The sequence below is a fragment of the Bos taurus genome, chromosome 7 (assembly GCF_002263795.3).
Source record: "Bos taurus isolate L1 Dominette 01449 registration number 42190680 breed Hereford chromosome 7, ARS-UCD2.0, whole genome shotgun sequence".
Classification (NCBI taxonomy): domain Eukaryota; kingdom Metazoa; phylum Chordata; class Mammalia; order Artiodactyla; family Bovidae; genus Bos; species Bos taurus.
The window spans coordinates 90,653,930-90,675,517 of NC_037334.1; the positions used below are offsets into that span (position 1 = coordinate 90,653,930).

General features: G+C 40.4%; 1 protein-coding gene and 1 long non-coding RNA gene across 2 annotated transcripts in view; one reads left to right on the forward strand and one right to left on the reverse strand.

The window, feature by feature from the left end:
* The window catches only part of ADGRV1 (adhesion G protein-coupled receptor V1), a 541,233-nt gene extending 527,033 nt beyond the window's left edge, over window positions 1–14,200 (forward strand). Inside the window, exons 88-90 of the mRNA XM_010807603.4 lie at window positions 2,507–2,698; window positions 4,949–5,126; window positions 13,762–14,200. Of these exons, the coding sequence (XP_010805905.2) occupies window positions 2,507–2,698; window positions 4,949–5,126; window positions 13,762–13,880 (489 nt within the window). The 3' untranslated portion in view covers window positions 13,881–14,200. The remainder of the gene's footprint in view (window positions 1–2,506; window positions 2,699–4,948; window positions 5,127–13,761) is intronic.
* Window positions 1,657–21,345, reverse strand: LOC112447488 (uncharacterized). The gene is made up of 2 exons (XR_009495349.1): window positions 18,925–21,345; window positions 1,657–4,339 (listed from the first exon to the last, which is right to left on the reverse strand). It is a non-coding gene; the product is annotated as an uncharacterized lncRNA (long non-coding RNA).
* Between the last annotated feature and the right edge of the window lie 243 nt (window positions 21,346–21,588).

The window sequence follows — 21,588 nt, forward strand, 5'->3', positions numbered from 1 at the left end:
AACACATTGGATTGAGTAACTGGGATTCTAGATGCTCTATAAAATTCTTTTACAGAGCGCCATACAGCAGAGGGGTGAGGAATCTGCTGCCAGTGCAGGGAGTGCAGGAGACGTGGGTTCAATCCCTGGATTGGGAAGATCCCCTGGAGTAGGAAATGGCACCCCACTCCAGGATTCTTGCCTGGAGAATCCCATGGACAGAGGAGCCTGGGAGGCTGCAGTCCATGGGGTCGCAAAGAGTCAGACATGACTGAGTGGCTCCGCGCGCGCATACACACACACACACACACACACACACACACACACACACACACACACACACACACACACACACACATTCAAAGGACAACCTGAGATTTAACATACAGCTTTTGAAATAGGGACTTGTTTTTACTCTGAGGTCAGAAACCTCCACAGCTGAGTACTTTGGATAATGAAAGTCCTTTTTCTATATTTGCCCAGCCTGAACTGGACACAGGCAAATGTCATACAATCTGCATTTAAACATTCTTTTCTTTCCATTTTAACAGTGTTTATATTTCCTGATACACATCTAAAAGGTTCAGAGTATTTACTGTATATGTAAATACGCTTTTAAGAAAAAAAAAACAAAACAGCATATGCAGTTTTCACATGCAAGTTATTTTCAGCAGATAGTTCCTCCTCTGAAGCACAAAAGGCTTGATATAAAAACAAACAAGAGAGAATGTGCTGTTTTAACAAATGGGTCCTTGGAGATGAATTTTTAGGACATTTTTTTTTTCCAATCTAGCTTTTACCCCATCACTTAGTCACACTTAGAGAAATCCTGAAATAAATCAGTGACATTCTCACAATTCTCAAGGCTGACAGTTTAATTTTTTTCCTGTTTTGTCTATTGCTGTGGCCAATATAGTTAAGTCATACCCATGTGAAAAATTACTTGTACAAGAAAAATGCTGGACGTGTGTGTTTTCAGGAAGATTTGTTTCTGCTAATGTGCATGACATCATTTGCACGTGAAGCTAATTCGCTTACCCTACGTAATTTAGAATATTAATGTTGTTTCCAAAAAACCAAAGCAAGCCCAATTCAAAAGGAAATTAATGTTTCAGTTACTAATTTTGCATTATGGTTAGAGTAATTGCATTTTAAAATATTTTAGCAGATAAACCACTGATTTCAAAACAGAGTTGTTAATTATATAGACTGGATGCCAACTCAGGATGGGGTTATTTCAGTACAAAGAGGAGAAAATCCTAATTTATAACAATATTCCAGAAATGGCAACAGAGATCAAATGTTAGTATTCCTATCTTTCAGACTGTCCTCTAATTTCATTTTCCATTAAAAGTTAGCTGTGATTCTTGTGCCTTGAGGATTTTCTAATAGACTTTTTACTATTTATTCCAGCAGGTACAAGCCTTAAGTCCACAATATTGTTTGCTTTCCTGCTTCCACACTGTCAGAAATATTAGGGGCCATGGGAGAATGCAGACCTCAAAACTGACCATACTTAACTTGTGTTTTATGAAGTTTTGACATTAATTCCTTTTTTTCTTTAACAGGCTGTGTGTCTTACTTTCATTTTTATGGATTAATATAAGAATTTTAGTAACTAAGGAGATTCTTATTTGCTTCCCAAACTTAAACATCAGTATTAATAGACACAAAAGGCACAATTTAACATATTTTATTGGCTGAGTGTAAAGGTCAAAATTACCAAGCTTTATAGAAGCATGATTAGAAGTATACAGTAGACCCCTTGTAGAAATCATGAAGGAAAGCCAGTGTAGGCAATGTCTGGAACACAATTGCAAAATGTGAGTTGCTCCCTGTGACGGAAGCAGAGCAATTGTCGAGTTTGACTAGATTGCAAAAGAATTTAAAGGGGCAGCAGATGTTTAAGAAGGCATGAAATAGCTTTGTCGTCCTCATGTAATGTTCGCTGAGAAGCATGCTAGGTATTAAGCAATCCATACTGAATCCCTATGCAGTGATTTTATTTCCAACTGAGATAAGTAGGTGAGATAGATAAACAAAAGCAGAAGGCTTAATTAGTCCTGCCCTTGCCTCAGTCTCTAAGGTGGCTGGAGCATTACTCACCATTTTGCTGAGAAAAAAATTAAAGAAGAGAGTGCAATAGGTGCGGGAAGAAAAAAAACTAATTTTTTCAAAGGCAAGAGATTGCCCTGTAAAACAAAAGGTACATAGTGAATCAGACAGACACATTTCTCTGCAGGTCTGTATTCAGGTATTAGTAGAGCTAGATTTCAGAGTTCTGATGTTTTAACTAAGAAAAAAATGACTTATTAGCGAGAAGGCAGTTTTCTCAAATTACACTGAAGAACCTTTGTGCCATTCAAAATTTGCAACGGCCTCCTGCTTCAAACACGTTTTGTCATTCCCAGCTTTGAGGAGAATTTGGAGAATACTTGTAGAAAGGCAGCTGTGCTTCAATCATGTTTATTCTTTAGCTACGGTCGCAGGCTTCCCTTTAACATGCTAGTGTTCTCTTCTTTTGCAGGGACTTTACGTTTTTGTGGTCTATTTCATTCTACACAACCAGACGTGCTGCCCCATGAAGGCCAGCTACACAGTGGAAATGAATGGGCACCCAGGACCTAGCACCGCCTTCTTCACCCCCGGGAGTGGAATGCCTGCTGCTGGGGGCGAGATCAGCAAGTCCACCCAGAATCTTATCAGTGCTATGGAGGAGGTGCCTCTCCTTGCCCTTTCTCTGGCTCCGTCTGTCTGTCTGTCTGTCTCATACGCAACCTTTCCATTTTATAGAGTACGAGTTAAAAGGTGCCACGTAACTTTCAGATCCTTTTCCTACTGACGTTCTCTGATCTCTGATATTTGCTGTGCTTACTGCCATACCGTGTCTGTTATCTAATTCTTCTTCCTCTGTGCTTTGTGAGCTCTGCTCACCAGTGGTTTGTACTGGGAAGTCAGTATGTAATTTGTCATTTCTTTTTCCAGAAGCTTCCTAATTTGACCTTTGTGTGTAGTCACTCAGTTGTGTCCGACTCTTTGTGACCCCATGGACTGCAGCCCGCCGGGCTCCTCTGTCCTTGCAGTGACTAAATCTGCTTCAGAAATGGTGTTTCAAATACGGTTCCCGCATGAAAATATTTTCACGGCTCTCTTCCTTTGCCCATCCCAATTCACCATTCAATCCCAGCAAACAAACAAACCTCCCACTGGTCCTGACCATGTCGTTTTGGGTTCCTATGTCTAAATCACGTTGCCACCAACCCATCAATAGTGTCAGCCACAGCACTGGCACCACTGCTCGTATTTTAAAACGTACCTGAAGTTATTTGTCCAGGAAGACACGGTCAGGAGGGTTACCCTGACAATTCCTGCAGTGCCTAAGATAAGCCTGCCTACCATTCCTCACAGAGCTTATATCAGTGTCTCTATATTAAAGAGCCAAGGGAAACAGTATTTGTGTTTGTGTCCTGAAAAAAATCAAGAAATCAAAGTGCATATATCTGAAAAGAAAACAGGTAATAGGTGGATAGATAAATAGATAATCTGCCTGTTCAGTGATATGTTTTGCTGTCTTTCATGTTAAATTTTGAAAGCAATTTTATTCATGTTAGGTGAAAATTAAGTGATCACAAATAAAGTATCATATTTAAAGACTGGCATATATGTTTAGTACCCTTAAATGTTTAGCAACCTAGTACCATTTCTATATCCCAGAAGTTCTTAAAACTGAATTATTTTCACATCACAGCTGATAACCATAGAAACAAATATTGCCAGGATCAGCAGTGCAGGAGTAAATCTTTAAAACAAGTTTTTTTGTCTCTTTGATTGGTTACCCAGTTTAGATCTGTCTAGATCTGAACTGTACAATACACTAGCTATTAACCACGTGTGACTGCTTAAATTTAAACTAGCCAAATTTAAGTAACAGTAAAAATTCAATTCATCCACCACCCTGGCCACGTCCAAGTGCTCAGTAGCCATCGTAATGGAGAGTAAAGGTATAAAATGTTTGTAGCCTCACAGGGCTCCACCAAACCATACTGCACCATCACTGTCCTGAAGAGTGCTAGTCCAGATGTTCTGCTGCTTCAGGAAATGTTTTAAGGTTTCCTCTTCTCTCAGACTGACTTGTCCCTCCCTCAGATCCCTCTCCCCAGTTGCGAGGCATCCTGTAGTCCCTCAGAGCGCCTTGTATTGGGAGGCGGCAGTTGTGGCGGTTCAGTTCCTGGCCTGGGCCGCTACTTGAATGTCCGTGGCGGGTGTAGCACAAAGCCGTGCCCTCAAGTGCGCCCTGCATTCCTCAGAAGCTTGGAATTGGCCCTGCTCCAGCTGTCAGCGAGGGACTGGCGGACACATTCTGAAAAGCCAGGCAGAGAAGGGAAAGCATTAGGAAAGGAAGGATTAAGGGATTTTTTTTTTTTTAAGCAGTAACCAGAAAGGAAGCAAATATATTTACTCACTTCAAGATAGAACTCTCTTTTTCATCATTTAAATTTTAAAAAGGAGGACTTTAGAATTCTATCAAAGAGCTTTTCTTTTCAATTCAGTATATCCTCGTAGATAGCTACTATATTTAAAATTCTATGTTTTATCTTAAAGATTAGGAGAGCTCTTTTCTAGGTCTTATACTTTTAACCACTTTTTTTTTTTTTGCACATATTCTGTGAAAAACAATTAATGTATGGATTGGGTTAAAAGATACTTCTCTTTTTCCACACATGACAGCATAGAAATCTACAAGTAATTCTCATAGAGAAATTGTTTAGTGTCACCAGGCGAGAGTGTGTCATGAAAAGATGCACTTTTCTGAGGAACAGGTAAAATTAAATGTCTTACGTCTATAAACAGTTCAACTTCCCCTGCTCTTGGTCTTTGTAATGAGGTATAGAGATAAATAGCTCAGATAGATTTCAGGATAAATATCTATGTACTCATATTATGGTTTCCTTTTCTTCCCATCCCAAAGGTGCCACCTGACTGGGAGAGAGCATCCTTCCAGCAAGCCAGTCAGGCCAGCCCTGACTTAAAGCCAAGCCCACAAAACGGCGCCACGTTCCCTTCCTCTGGAGGATATGGCCAGGGGTCACTAATAGCCGATGAGGAGTCCCAGGAGTTTGATGACTTGATATTTGCATTAAAAACTGGTATGTGAACCCACAGACCCATTAGAAGGAAGCACTCTTGCTCTGCTATGATTTATATCTTCTTCCCATGAAGTTTCAGAAGTACAATGTCACCCTTAGCGCATTCCAATTCCCATGACCCATTCCTAATCCCAGCCGAATTCTAGGATATTTTGTTCTTGGCACCAAATATGAGACAACCTAAAAATAATTGACAATTTGCTTCTAAGAAAAAGGCATATTTTAACTCGATGTAAATATCTGTGCACTGAAATCTTGCTGGATAGAACACCAATTGAGATAAATTCAGCACTGTAAGAATCTGGTAGCAACCTGCCTGAGAGAGTTCTGCCTCTGACCTGCCAAAGAGAATTTCTTATGGAGTAGCTTTGAGGCAGAAACTTTCAAAGGCAACATAACGTGTCTCTCGTACAGTTCTACAGTTTTTAAAGTGCCATCATATATGGTATTTCATTGGATCTTCCTATATATTCAGCTTCACCAGTCTGTGACCCCCATGGAGAGCTGTTTTCCAATCAAATATGCATCTTCTTTCTTTTCCTTTTTTTTTTTCCTCAGAAAAATGTTGATCTGTCACTGCTACCAAAAGTTCAGTGAACTTTCACATTTCCAGATGTACAAACATTCAAGAAGATATGTCTGTGCTCAGATGAATTTATTGAAACAGTTATTCGAAAGTACATTCTATTATATATATTCCTGTGTTCAGATCAGTGCTTGGCAGTTGGTAAACCTTTTGTAGATGTTGTTGGAAAATGAATGAATGAGAGAGAGAAAAAAAGAAAGAGAAGGAGGGAGGGAGGGAGGAAGAAAAGAAAGAAAGGTGAAATTTAAGAGTTTGCTTGGCGGAATAGACATTCACACAAACATGACATTAAGAGTAAGATAAGTAGTGGAAAGAGTTATTATTAATTATTGAGGATTCAGGGAAATTTTTTTAAAAATCTGATCCATTATGTCTTGAAGAATATGTAGAGTTTATGTAAGTAAAGCATAGAGGAAAGGCATTACAGGCTGAGGGAACAGAATTAGCCAAAGCTCAGGGCTGCAGGGGATGGGGAGTGGGGTAAGTGAAGTCAGGCAGCAGAAGAAAAGCCTGGAAAGTAGTTTACCTGCTTTGTTGATAAATCACTGTAGTTCCTCAGCTGGGTTTCAGCTGGCACCCTGTTTGGGATATTCACAGACATGCTCAGTGAAAAGGTCCCCTGACCAGATATACTTGGGAAACTGCAGAGATTCAGTATTCAGTTGAGCATTTTAGCAGGTCTAAAAAGTCCTAAAGAAACCCACTTCATTCACCTGTGGCTTCCGGAACACGGTTAGCGACAGATTCATCTGGGGAAGCGAACACTTACTGACACTCTGCATGATAGAAAATTCTCTTCAGATGCCACGCTAAGGGGTGGGGTTTTTATAGAACTCAGTAAGCCACGGAGGTTTTTGAGGAGGAGAACGACATGTTCCCACTGGTTTTGAGGCAAAGTAACTCTTAGGGAAGTCTGAAGAATAAATTTAGAAGCAAAATCAGAAACATTGAGAGGTAATTCCCATGGCCCCAAGAAACATGATTTAAACCTCAAATCTGGGAGGTGGCAAGAAAAAGGACAAGGGGAATGCTGAGGCAACACGGAGATGACAGTCATCAAAGACTCATGATTCTCACCTAGGAGACTGGGGAATCTTACATAGAGAATTCGCTCGTTTATTTGCTCTCAAGGGGACACTGGTGAGTTCAGACTTGGATCATTTGATCATTCAGCCTGGTGGCTCTTATATATTCAAGTTGGGATCTTTGGTGAGAGATCAAGGTTGGAGGTGATGATCTTGAATGGCATCATGCAGAGTTACATGTGAAACTATGGGGAGAAATGAGTTTACTCTGGAAGAGTGGAAGCTAAGAGATGAGATGGAAAGAGGTTAGGAAGGAAACAGAGAGGGAAGAATGGAAGACATGAGGAGAAAGGAAAGGAAACAAGAACATCCAAGATAATACTTATGCTTAACAGTGAATAGAAGAGGGTCCTACAAAGGACACTGTAGCAAGGTCAGCACGAGAACTAGAGAGAAGAGAGTTCCATGAAGGAGGAAGGGGCAAGTGTGTAAAATGCTCATCCAAGTTAGGACTGAAAGGGGGCGTTCAGGTTACAAATAATTCTCAGGGTAGATTATGTCCCCAGCATTGCAATGCAGACAGCTGCTGTTATGACACTGGAAGCATGAAATGAATTCCTACAACATAATTAAATTAGATCTGGGTCCTATATATATAACAAGTATTAAATGCATTCCGTTGAGGAATGCATGGAATGACTTGCTTACTTATAGACTGAGTTTAGCATTCCTTAGAGTTCACAAAACTCTTTTAGGAAGTAAATGCTTAAAAAGACCAAAATAGCAGTCTCTCACACTGGCTCCCTCTGTTTTTAGAAGAGGTACTATAATAACCAAGTCCTACCCCATAGATACTTTCCATCGTAGAATGTGGTCAAATCAAAGGGGCAGTCCACCTGCCATTCTGTCCACAGTGGAATTCACAGTTGACACACAGGCCAGGTTTGGCTTAACCAGGAGTTTTATTTGAACCTCATTGCACTTTTAACATTTTTAGGAGCCAAAATTTTAAAATGTAGAGATATCCCATAAAAATCCAGAATTTCTTCATTAAAAAAAAAAAATCTACCAATAAAGTGCTTAAAATCATCGCTTGATTGGAGCTGAGTAATGGCTGCTCTTCCAGTAGGACGTGAGCTCTTCAGTTTGTCCAGTGCCCACCAGCCCTGTGTCACTGATTCATGCGAGCCTCCCTTGCAACTGTGATGTTTGAGTTTGTAAACCTTGACCTTAACTGTGGGCCACTCAAAGTCAAACTGGAAACAGTGGATCTTCCAAGTCTTTCTCATTAGAACCCCTAAACAACTTTGAAAAACTGTGTTACTGTTTGCATATATCTAAATAAGCATCTAAAGGTGTCATCATGAGTTTAAATAGTATCAAACAATATTATTTCTATTGTTATAAATTTTAGGGTTTAAGGGTTTAAGTACCAGAGCAATTTGATGCCCACTGTTATTCATTTTATTTCAAATATATACAAGCAATCTTTTCCTTTACAGCTGGAGATTTCACACCATTCTCTTTTCTCTTTTAACTTGTATAGCCATTCTACTCACAACACAGAATTTTATCCTAATTTAATATATTTTATGTTTGAAATTCATTTGGTATAAAATACAAGCCCTGGCCCCCAAAGCAGTCATGGATTTGTTTTTCCATTTGAATTTTAACCATATTGAATTTATTTTTTAAAAAAGAACACAAAGAAAAAGAAAACACAATTGACCATTTTCATTTTTTAAATAAATTATTTGTCCCTGTATGAGAAATTCACATTTCACTCTAAAAAGAGGACATAGCATCTTTCAATTAGTTGTTCTCTAAATACATCGGCCTCGGGCCTGGCAGGCTAGTGGATAAGACGCCAAGTTTCCACTGTAGTGGGTACACGTTTGATCCCTGCTTGGGGAACTAAGGTCCCAGCATGCCACACTGCACAACCAAAATAAAGAAGAAGGAAAAAGAAATCCATCAGGCTCTTCACAGGCAAATGAGACATGAGTGTGTTCGGCTTTGAAACAGGGTGTTTTTTCACTGGGGTTTCTCCCAGAGGGACTAATCTGACTCCCCATCTTCCTTAGTCCATTAACTTCCTTCTTTTACCTCAGACCAGTGACACTAATGTCAGGTAGACGTTTCCTTACTGGAAACCTTTAAATGATTTCTTTTTCAGTCAGAAGAAAATAAATACCAAGTCCTTGAACACAAATGAAAACATTCAGAATCAAGGTCCAAATTCATGAACTCTTCAAAGAACCCATTAATAAATTTCTCTTTCAGAGGCATCACATAAAACTACAATGACTTATTTAACTCCAAGAACTTAGGCACTCCAGTGTACTGAGCAAAGTTAGATGGAGATCAAAGTGGAAAAGTAGAATTTGAAAAGATTTTGATTTCTTTGCTTCAGAAGCCAATCGAAGGAGTGCGACCTTTGTATCACTGCCACATTTCAAAAGGTCATAGAAAATAAGAATGGGCTTTGAGTTCAGAGACGTTTGTGTTGAGATCCTAGCTCTTCAGTCTTCTGTCTGTATGGCTTTCAGTAGGGAGCTCAACCTTTCAGTTTCCTTGTTTATTATTTTTTTTTAATTATTTTAAATTTTATTTTATTTTTAAACTTTACAAATTGTTATTAGTTTTGCCAAATATCCTCGTTTATCACATAAGGGTTCTCATTGTTAGTTTTCATGAAGTTTAGAAATTGTCTATGAGAAGAGTCTACTGTAGTGTCTGGCAGAATTGAAATTCAGTATGTGGTATAAATTATTTGTTATTATGCTTAAAAACAGTTTTAAATGTTTATAATGTGTTCTGTAACACCTGAGTGTTTGCTGACTCATAACTCTTGAAAACAGCGAGGTAGGTTGGTGCCTGAATATCTGCCAAGTAGTTTGAAATGTATTCTATAAACAGATGTGTGAACACGTGAAACCTGGGGAACAAAGAAGTCACACAGTTAGAGCTGACCCCATAAGAGACCATTAGTTCAGTTCAGCCCCTCAGTCATGCCTGACTCTTTGAGACCCCATGAACCACAGCACACCAGGCCTCCTTGTCCATCACCAACTCCTGGAGTTCACCCAAACTCATGTCCATCAAGTCGGTGATGCCATCCACCCATCTCATCCTCTGTCGTCCCCTTCTCCTCCTGCCCCCAATCCCTCCCTGCATCAGAGTCTTTTCCAATGAGTCAGCTCTTCGCATGAGGTGGCCAGAGTATTGGAATTTCAGTTTCAACATCAGTCCTTCCAATGAACACCCAGGACTGATCTCCTTTAGGATGGACTGGTTGGATCTCCTTGTAGTCCAAGGGACTCCCAAGAGTCTCCAACACCACAGTTCAAAAGCATCAATTCTTCGGTGCTCAGCTTTCTTTATAGTCCAACTCTCACATCCACACATGACCACTGGAAAAACCATAGCCTTGACTAGACGGACCTTTGCTGACAAAGTAATGTCTCTGCTTTTCAATATGAGAGACCATAGGATGTATTAAAAGACAACACCCTACGTTTGGTGTCAGAAGTCCAGGTGGAGGGACTTCCCTGCTGGCCCACTGACTTAAGACTCTGTACTTCTAATTCAGGGAGCCCACCTTCAATCCCTGGTCAGGGGACTAGATCCCACATACTGCAACAAAGATTGAAAATCTCACATGACACAACTCAGATCCAGCATAGCCAAATAAATGGATAATTTTTTTTTTTTAAATAGAGAATTCCCTGGCAGTCCAGTGGTCAGGGGTTTTCACTGCCATGGACCTGGATTCAGTCCCTTGTCAGAGAACTAAGATCCCACAAGCAGCATGACATGGCCAAAAACAAAGTAAAATTTTACAAAATAAGTCCAGCTGTATATCTTCATTCTAGAATTTCCCTGCTATGTAACGTGGGCCACTCAGTGAACACCTCTGATCCCCACTCAATCTCTGTGTCTATAAAACAGGACTACTGTCATGCTTTCTAAAGTATGTTGAAATGTCGAGCAGGGACTCTGGATAAATTTGACTTGTTCCTTGTAGTTCCTTTGACATCGCCTGTTCAGTCTACCAAGAGGGAGAGTTAACTATCATCACACTTACTGGATTTTTCATAAATTTTTAGCTTAAAATTTAAGCACGAAAATGCTTTTCAGAATATCAGGATGCCTATTGCCAAATACCTTCCTAGACCACTGAATGAATTACAAAGAGACAAGAAACCTGGGCTGTGTTCCCAGTTCTGCCATGTTATACTCGTGTGGAGAATGTGTTCTGTCTTGAGTCTCGGCGAGGGATCAGGATTTGGGTATTGTGCATTTACGTCAGCTGAGAGGAACCTGAAAGAGGAGGATGAGGTGGCTCACACAGATGTGGTGACTCAGGGAAGGCTGCATCGAGAACTTGCTGACATGGTTCAGGGCTCCACGCTACTGGACAAGGAGGCAACAGCCAGTCACTTGTATAGCTCCAGCCACGTTCAGCCTCTCAGCCCTGTGTACCCCCACCCTCACAGTCTGCTCAGCAGGGTCTCAGTTCACAAACTTCTTTCTAGCATGCTTTGTCGCCATGCTGGGCAGATGCTTATACATTCCTAGTGTCATTTAGAGGGGCTTCCTAGGTGACTCGGCGGTGAAGAATCCACCTGCAGTGGGGAGATGCAGGTTCGATCCCTGGGTCGGGAAGATCCCCTGGGCAGAAAATGGCAACCCACTCCAGTGTTCTTGCTGGAAAAATCCAACGGACAGAGGAGCCTGGTGAACTACAGTCCATGGGGTCACAAAGAGCTGGATTCGAGCCTGGTGAACTGCAGTCCATGGAGTCGCAAAGAGCTGAATGTGACTGAGCAGACACAATGACATTTAGAGCAGGCCACCTTTGAAATCAGAGGGAGCTGGTGCTCGATTGTTACATTAAGCCCCACTTTCCCCTGGTACTAATGCTGAGGTCCTTTCTGTTTCTCTGGAGTTAATCCCATATTGGGCAACTGAACCCTTGAGTTACTCAGATCAAGCTGCTATAGGCCTCAGGGCCTCAATCACCACTTTATAAAATGCCAGTGTGTCACTGATCCAGTGGGAGGTTCTTCTGTTATAAGTTGGGCAGTTCCTCTGCTTCCCTGGCAGAGAAACATGGGCCCTTTGTCCTTCAAAGACAGTGTGGCAAATTCAAATATTACTTAAAACGTAGGGCCAAACACCATAAGGGATTCAAGAAGGCTGATAACAACAGCAGCAAAAGACTAGAATATGTCTATTTGGTAAAGTCCAGCCGGGTTAGTATCTTGAAAGACAATGCAGCAAGTTCCAGGCTTGCAGTTTACAATAGGAACTAATGTTTGTTCTTGAGAAGGCAGTGGAATGCAGAATGGATCAGCAGGACATTCTGATGAACTGGTGATAAAAATTAAAGAGGCATTTTCAAGAACTAAGATGCAGAGCACAATTTATTACTATACTCAACAAACATTTACTGATTACACGCAGTGGCTAGGCGCTGTCCTGTGACCTGGGGGACATATTCCAATGGAAGAACTAGAAATTTTTAAAGAGAATCAACATGTTGTCACGGGTAGCACAGGAGATGCTACCTGAGTTGATATTTATAGGAAGAGTGAAAGCAACCAAGCAGAAGGGTTGAGGGGCAGGGAAAGAGCCTTCTAGGCAGAAGTGCTGATTAATGACATGGTGGGGAAAGGAAGTGACCAGTGGCTCTAGTGAGACATTTAGGCTAGAGAGCAGGCCAGAGTCAGATGGATCAGCCTTGAAGCTGGGCTGAAGACAAGCCCTCCAGAGGTCAGACAGCAGGAGGAGATGCGAAAGAAAGCAGAAGAGCTTTGAAAAGGGTCCACAGGATAAGATGGGCCAGTGTGGTGTCACAGAACCAAAGCCAGGCAGTGGGGTTTCAACAGCAGCCTTTAAAAGAGAGAGGGTGGGAAGGACAGAGACCCAAAAAGGGAGGGTTTGGCTAGAAGGAGAACCTTAGCAGGCTCCTGCTTCCATCTCCAAATAGGTTGAGAAGAAGCTAATCCACTGTCTTCCCATAGCTACCAGCCCTTCAAAACTGCCTTTCCTACCCCCCAGGTAGAAAGGGAAGTATGAGTTGCCCGGGCAGCTGGCTTTTCACTTTCTTTCTTGTTGGCAGTCTTGTGCCCAGCAGAGGGGGTGGGGCTGGGAGCTGTAATCTCTGATGATTCAGCCAACAGCACACCCTGTGACCATATCCCTATTGTGTCTGTGTGTGTGTGTGTGTGTGTGTGTGTGTGTGTGTAAGAGAGAGAGAGAGTTTGTGTGTTTACACATTTCAGAAGAAAACAGCAAGGTGTTAGTCTAGGCTTGTGTCAGGTTTTCTGAATCATTCCGAGTTGGGAAAAAAGTAGTAAATAGTGGCACTTCCTCAATACAAAGATTCTGGGTGCTATCTGCAACCAACAGCTAGCTTTGTGGGATTCCTGTGCAGATCTGATTTTGGCACTGTGTTACATAATTATTCTTATCTTGGGATCAGATCTGAGTCATTCAGAGCCAGTGTCTTCTGGGCGCTGATACTATACCATGTGTTAATGCACGGTTTTCTCAGGTCCCTGCCCTCACCGAGGGTCGGCTGAGGGACCTACCAGGTTCAGTAGATGTAGGGTTGGAGGATATATGTTTTCTAACAGCAAATCCTACCCCACCCCACCCCCCGCACTGAAAAGTTCTAATTAACTTGACTGATTTCTTTTGTACTTTAATAAACCCCCAATTAAGAAATGGTGTTCTTCGGAGTAAGTTATGCCTGTCAACCATGTAGAAACAGGAAAAAAAGATTGAGAACACAAATCCATGTCTTTAGAAATTAATCTGTACTTAACAGAAACTACCAAAAGGAATTTAAAATACAGTTTAATAGTTGTTAGGTGTCAATAATATGTATTCTAAGTGTATAGCTCACTTTTTACTAAGAGAGTGGAAATAGACGTGTGATGACTTAATGGAACTTGACTGTTAATTTGCTGGACTAATAGGTGGGAGTTTCGTGTTTATTCTTTTTCTGCTGCAGGTGCTGGTCTCAGTGTCAGTGATAATGAATCCGGACAAGGCAGCCAGGAGGGAGGCACCTTGACTGACTCCCAGATCGTGGAACTCAGAAGGATCCCCATCGCCGACACCCACCTCTAGCACCTCAGTAATCATTAGAACGAGGGTACTTTCATATTTGTATTGGCTCTGTGCTAAAATGTTCTATAATAGGATTCTGTGAATTGTACTGGATGATGAAGCCAGAAGTGATTGTTGTGTTCGGAATATAAATTACTTACCTTTGTGCACCCTGAAAATTAACTGCTTACAGTGAAAGCCTGGATCGATTTCTATCAGTTAATAGGATTGATTTATATCCGTTAATAGAATGTACATATTCCAAGAGTATTCGTTGTTTTTTAATAGTGCTAACATTGTTTAATAAAAGTAATAACAATCAATAAAAACCATAGAATCCATTTGGCATCACCCAAGCTTGTTGTTTATGAGAAAATATTGTGCCCAAGCAAAGAAGCATATTCTGTCTAGCAGTGTCCACCACCCTGTTTCTTCCCACACTGATACAAGTGATCCAGATTTAAGGCTTCACCTTCATTCCTAAAAACCGTAAAATGCATTGTCTGCTGATTTTGCACCCGAGTATTGATGGACTACTGTAGTTTACATAGTCTTTCATCAAAAGTATTTATTTCTGCTCATTATAAAATTAGGGAACTGAACATCTTCCAGAATGAATGTTCTGTTCCCAGTTAAAAATAACTTCCCCAAGCATTTTAACACAGCTAAGAAGAGGATCATCCAAACAGTGCAGAGTTGTTTGGGAGAAGTTATTTCTTGGTTTGGATTTTTCAGTCTTTGTCTTGGAATGAGAAATCAGAAAGTCTGTCCTAGAACAAACACTATTGTGTTCAAGATGATTTCATTGACTATAGTTCCAGAAGAATCCTTTAAGGACAGAACAAGTTTGTTCTAAGAAAGACTTTTTGGCCTTTTATTTTTGAATTCTCAAGTATTTGGGGAAAAATCAGTAGTCATTTTAAGAAAAAATTAAAATTGAGAAAAAAAACCCACCTAAGGGAAATTTTGTTGTTAATAATTTCCCTTAAAACCATAATTAAATCACTCAACTGTTCTATTATCACCGTGAAAAAATGGCTTTATTTTTTATAAAGCCTGAGGTGGCGGTATTGATCTTGATGAATTATAAAATGACTCTCCTTTCTTCTCCCTGTTGGTACTCCCCTACTTCCATCTCATATTATATTGTTTTGAACAAAATCAAACAGCGTAAAGAACAAAAACATTATTGGCAGAGTAACAATCCTTTTTAGGAAGTTTAGAAATGGTGGTAATACAATTGAAATATACATTAAAAGACAAATGAATTTGTTGTCTCTCTCAATCTACAGCATTGCACTGTAGTGTCTTCCAAAATAGGGTAGAAGCAGTTGATGAAATTGGTTATAAAGTAAAAATTTAGCATGAAAATTTTGAAATGGGTAATAACCATTTTAAAAATGTTAAGGCTTTAATGAATTTGATGCTTAGATGATGATTGTAGAAATGTGAGATTTCATGGTGTAGAATCCATGAGTCATAATTACTGTAACATTTTTTGGCAGATAATTCGATTCTTATTTGTCACTTAAGGTGAAGTTAGCTTATTGTCAGCATTTTTAAAGCTCCTAAAAGGATTATAACTCCACCATGATGAATAACAAAGGCAACTGTCAATATCTGTTTTCATTTCTACTTGTCAGAATTTGGAAAAATCTGGCCAAAACCACTATCAATCAGGGACAGCTTTCTTACTTCAGCTCGCTGAGTTTCTATTGTTATCCAAAACGCCATATCACTAAAGAATCAGCAGAACCTCCTGCCACTGATCAGCATGATTCTTTAAATATTAAAAGGAAAGGCATGATTTTGAGAAGCTACAGTGCTAACACAAATAAGCTTCGTATTCCAACAACGGCAATGTTTTGCCATTCAGTTTCCTCTCAATGTAGAATAAAATGGGACATCAGCCAGGGAAGGACATAGGAGGAAGCAAATCAAATCATAATCTTGAAAATTCAAAAACTAGAAGTGTAACACTTTGTGATCTTTCTTTTCCAGGTTTGTTACTCCTCCATGACATTTTAAAAACATAATTATTAAGATAGATTATTATAATTATTAAGATATTCACATTCAGTACAACTCACCCATTTAAAATGTGCAATTCAGTGGTATTTGACTATATGATATTGTTGGGGTTTTTCATTTTTATTGGAGTATAGTTCCTTTACCACGTTAATTTCTGCTGTACAACAGAGAGAATCAGTTATATGTATACATGTATTCCCCCTTCTTTAGATTTCTTTCCCATTTAGGTCATGACAGAGCATTGAATAGAGTTCCCAGTGTTACACAGTTCTCATTGGTGTTTTTTTTTTAACTGTCGTAAAATATGTGTAACACCAAAATTTGCCATTTTAGCCATTTTTAAATTCAGTGATATTAATTATCCTCACAATGCTGAATATTCATTACCTTTACTTACAAAACATTTTTATCACCCTCAGAAACTCTGTATTCACCCCATCGCCTTGATATTTCTTCCCTCTGTCAGTAGACATCCAATTTAATTTCTTTGGGAAATGTCTCTGCTTCTGCATTTTTGTGATTATTTAAAATTTGTGTTTCTTGTTGCTTTAGTTCTTTCTCAAGTTTTTTTAGAATTTTTTTTTTTAAATAGGATTTTCCTAATTTGGATGTAAGTGCAGACAGGTATGGGGTTTCCCAGGGGGCTTAGTGGGTAAGGAATCCACCCGCCAAGCAGAAGACACAGGCTCAGTCCCTGGGTCAGGAAGATCCCCTGGAGAAAGAAATGACAACCCACTCCAGTATTCTTGCCTGGGAAATCCCATGGACGGAGAAGCCTGGCAGGCTACAGTTCATGGGGTTACACAGAGTTGGACACAACTTAATGACCAAACAGCCGCAGCAGCAGCCAACAGGTATGCACTTGAGATATGGAGTAGCAGTAGAGCCAGCAGAATTCAACTGAGAGGGGAGAACAGGCAAATGAGAATCTTAGTAAGCAAAACACAGAAAGCATTTCACCCTGGAACTGGATCTTCGAGTTGGTTTTTGGTCTCTTGAGGTGTTTTAGGGTTTAATTAGTACTTTCCATGGTTCCTAAATCTGACCAGAGAAGTTTAAACATGTAATGGGGCCGTGACTGGAAAAAAAATTGCTGTTCAGGAACCTAGCTCCCAAACAACTTGGTCTTGTGTTTACCAGCACTTAAGATCCACTCTGAGTTTAGCCTTAAGTGCCCCCAGGTAAATCTGTTTGAGGGTAGATCTCAATCAGAGAAGAGAATGTTGAATTTTCAAAGCAGCTGGGTGGCAGAATGGATCACCTCTAGGCAGCCTGACCTTAATTGGGAACAGAGAAAGCAACGAGGGAAATCCTGTGCTTCATGTGTTTTTTGTTAATGGCAAGACCTAGCTCTCCAGGACTGCTCTGCTGCTGCTGCTAAGTCGCTTCAGTCGTGTCCGACTTGTGCGACCCCATAGACGGCAGCCCAACAGGCTCTGCTGTCCCTGGGATTCTCCAGGCAAGAACACTGGAGTGGGTTGCCATTTCCTTCTCCACCAGGACTTCTCTAGGAGGATGTAAGTCAGAGGACCACATTGCCTGTAACCTTTAAAGAATGGACCAAGCGACAGAGGCTCAGAACTCTTCCATAACCTTGAATCTCTTCTAGTTTCATTGCCCAACTAGTAAAATAAAGGTGAGTGATTTTCATAAGACTTAGTTGGTACTTTGATGTTATTATTCAATACATCTCACCTACCCAAACTTTTCTCTTATTAAAATAATTTCAACACTATAATAGAAAACCAAACTCAACTTTGCAAAAATTGAGAATACCCCAGATGCTTAATTAAACTGTAATCCATACTGCCTAGCTCATATGATGAATACATGTGCAGTATTTTTAAGAAATAATAGTCCTGAGCTGGGGGAAACATTATTTCTATTGTGGTCTGTATTCACATCAACCTGACAAGTTTAGCAACTGCCTAAATTTAAATCTTTTACTTAAGAAACTTACATGGTTTCAGGAAAAGAAGCAAATAGAGATTAACCTTGTTTCCCATCATCTATAACAGTGGGATGCAGTTATCAAACACTGTTGTCATGGTCCTTGGGAGTGTCAGCTACAAATTGGCACTTTGCATGGGCACTTGCCATCTCCCTCTACAAGGATTAAATCATATGCTGCTGTAGCTGCTGATTTTCACACCCCTTGAAAGGAGTTCAGGGTGGAGAGCAGAAATGAGGCACTCTGTGCTCCAGGAAAAACTGGCAAAGCAGGTCCTCAGATAAGATATTTTCAGGAGCTGATTTTATGAGCCCAATTCTTGTATCTCCTCATATCTAGAAAACTACTAAAATCCTTCCTGGTGACAGCTGCTCCACGTGACTAGCAGAAACTTTCTGCAGAAAATATGTACTTGATTGCATGTATTCTCCCTTCACCAAAATCACATTATGCTTCCTCCCTGCATCTTTGGAGCAGTTTCTCAGAGCTATCTGAAATGCTGTCTCCTGGGCTACAATCCTCCCTTTGCCCCAGGTAAGATACTCAGAAGGCTCATGTTGTGCTTTTTGCTTTTTTAAGTAAGTCAGCAGGAGTACTATGGGATGCTTCATTTCAGTTCCCAGCCTACCCCTCCAGAGACTCAGCATTGGGACCCAACAACTTAGGCTGTGCCATGAGCCCCGAGGTTAGAGCTCAACCCCTAGAAGAGACTCAGCTCAAGGAAATTGCTAGCAGTTTCAGAGCATGAAATGAGAAAGATAAGTACTCATTGTTTTCTAACAGATAAAACAATTCCAACAAGGTGAGTGAAGTGAAAGTCATTCAGTCATGTCCGACTCTGAGACCCCATGGACTATATAGTCCCTGGAATTCTCCAAGCCAGAATACTGGAATGAGTAGCTTTTCCCTCCTCCAGGGGATCTTCCCAACCCAGGGATCCAACAAAGTAAGCTATGCTTTTTACTGTGATGAGCTTTTAGAAGTCTTATGAACAAAATCATAAACTTAATATGTTTTTTAAATTCAGGAATGTTTTATAACAAGAATGAAGGAGAAAGACAATGCAAATAATTTCAACATTACCTTATTTGATCATATTTATTTCAAAGGTAAGTCTTCCCTGGTGACTCAGTGGTAAAGAATCTGCCTGAAATGCAGGAGAAGCGGTTCTAATCCCTGGGTCAAGAAGATCCCCTGGAGAAGGAAATGGCAATCCACTCCAGTATTCTTGCCTGGGAAATCCCATGGACAGAGGAGCCTAGTGGGCTACAGTCCATGAGGTCACAAAAGAGACATGACTTAGTGACAAAAACAATAATTTCAAAGGTAAGGGTGTATACATACTCACAAGAAAGAAAAACAGAGAAAGGAAGGGAGTGAAAGAGAGATTGAAAAAAAGAGTAAAAGAGTTCTGAGAAGTCAAAGCTTCTGAGAATGAAGAATTGCTGCTTTTGAACCGGAGTGTTGGAAAAGACTCTTGAAAGTCTCTTGGAGATCCAACCAGTCCATCCTAAAGGAAATCAGTCCTGAATATTCATTGGAAGGACTGATGCTGAAGCTGAAACTCCAATACTTTGGCCACCTGATTTGAAGAACTGACTCATTGGAAAAGACCCTGATGCTGGGAGAGATTGAAGGAGGGAGAAGGGGACGACAGAGGATGAGATGGCTGGATGGCATCACCAAGTCGATAGACATGAGTTTGGGTAAACTCTGGGTGTTGGTGATGGACAGGGAGGCCTGGTGTGCTGCAGGCCATGGGGTTGCAAAGAGTCGAACACAACTGAGCAACTGAACTGAACTGAGAAAAAGGCAAGGAAAATCTTGATAATAACAGTTTTTATTACACTTTACAATACACGATAAAGAGATACTTTTAAAAGCTGATTCATGAAGCATGTGACAATGTTGATCATCCTGCCCCAGAGTATATACCCATAGTCTGTTCACTCAGCAAAGTCATTTTGAAAACTTTTGCCACGTTACAGGAGGGAAGTAGTAATCATGTAATAAAAAACATGCATGAGGTTAGAACACAAAAACAAAGTAGAAAGGTACTCAAGAACCACCAGGGACTTTACGTTTCCCTAAAGTTCTATCCTATCTAATAGCACACTGGTTCAGTTCAGTTCAGTTCAGTCGCTCAGTCGTGTCCGACTCTTTGCGACCCCATGAATCGCAGCACGCCAGGCCTCCCTGTCCATCACCAACTCCCAGAGTTCACTCAAACTCATGTCCATCGAGTCGGTGATGCCATCCAGCCATCTCATCCTCTGTCGTCCCCTTTTCTTCCTGCCCCCAATCCCTCCCAGCATCAGAGTCTTTTCCAATGAGTCAACTCTTCAAGAGAGGTGGCCAAAGTACTGGAGCTTCAGCTTTAGCATCCTTCCCTCCAAAGAACACCCAGGACTGATCTCCTTCAGAATGGACTGGTTGGATTTCCTTGCAGTCCAAGGGACTCTCAAGAGTCTTTTCCAACACCACAGTTCAAAAGCATCAATTCTTCGTCGCTCAGCTTTCTTCACAGTCCAATTCTCACATCCATACGTGACCACTGGAAAAACCATAGCCTTACAAATAGCTGTGAAAAGAAGAGAAGTGAAAAGCAAAGGAGAAAAGGAAAGATATAAGCATCTGAATGCAGAATTCCAAAGAATAGCAAGAAGAGATAAGAAAGCCTTCCTCAGTGATCAATGCAAAGAAATAGAGGAAAACAACAGAATGGGAAAGACTAGAGATCTCTTCAAGAAAATGAGAGATACCAAGGGAACATTTCATGCAAAGATGGACTCGATAAAGGACAGAAATGGTATGGACCTAACAGAAGCAGAAGATATTAAGAAGAGGTGACAAGAATACACAGAAGAACTGTACAAAATAAGATCTTCACGACCAAGATATTCACGATGGTGTGATCACTCACCTAGAGCCAGACATCCTGGAATGTGAAGTCAAGTGGGCCTTAGGAAGCATCACTACGAACAAAGCACACTGGTAGTATGTAGTAAATGAGTGGTTTCTGCTTTTAAACGATCATCTGTATCCTAAGGGTTCATCCATGTGGTCATGTATTGCAGAATTTCCTTCTTCTTTTAAGGCTGAATGGTATGTCATTGTTTGTGTACACCACATGTTCTTTATCTGTTCATCTCTTGATGGACATTTGGGTTGTTTCCATGTCTTGGCTATTATGGATAATGCTGCAATGAACATGAGAGGGTGGTATCTTCAAGACACTGATTTCAGTCCTTTTTCATAAATACCCAGCAGTGAGATTGCTGGATTATTTTAAAGTTTTTTGAGGAGCCTCCATACTTTTTTCCACAGCAGCTGTGCTATTCTGCATTCCCACCAACAGTCACCAGCATTGTTGTTTTTTGTGTTTTTCATGTTAGCCATCCTTACAGGTAATATTTCATTGTGGTCTTGATTTGCATTTTCCTGACGACTAGTGACATTGAGCGTTTTGCATATACCTGTTGGCCGTTTGTGTATCTTCTTTAGAGAAATGTATTTTTAAGTCCTTGGCCCATTTTTAAATTAGGTAATTAGTTATTTTCCTGTTAAGTTATAGAAGTTTCATATAAAGATTAATTTCTTACCAGATTTGTGGTTTATAGATATTTTCTCCCATTCCACTGGTTGCCTTTTCACTTTCTTGATAGGTGAAAATAATCCAGTGACAGAAAAACAAATTCTGCATGATTCCACTTATAAGGTATCTAAAATAGTCATATTCATAGAATC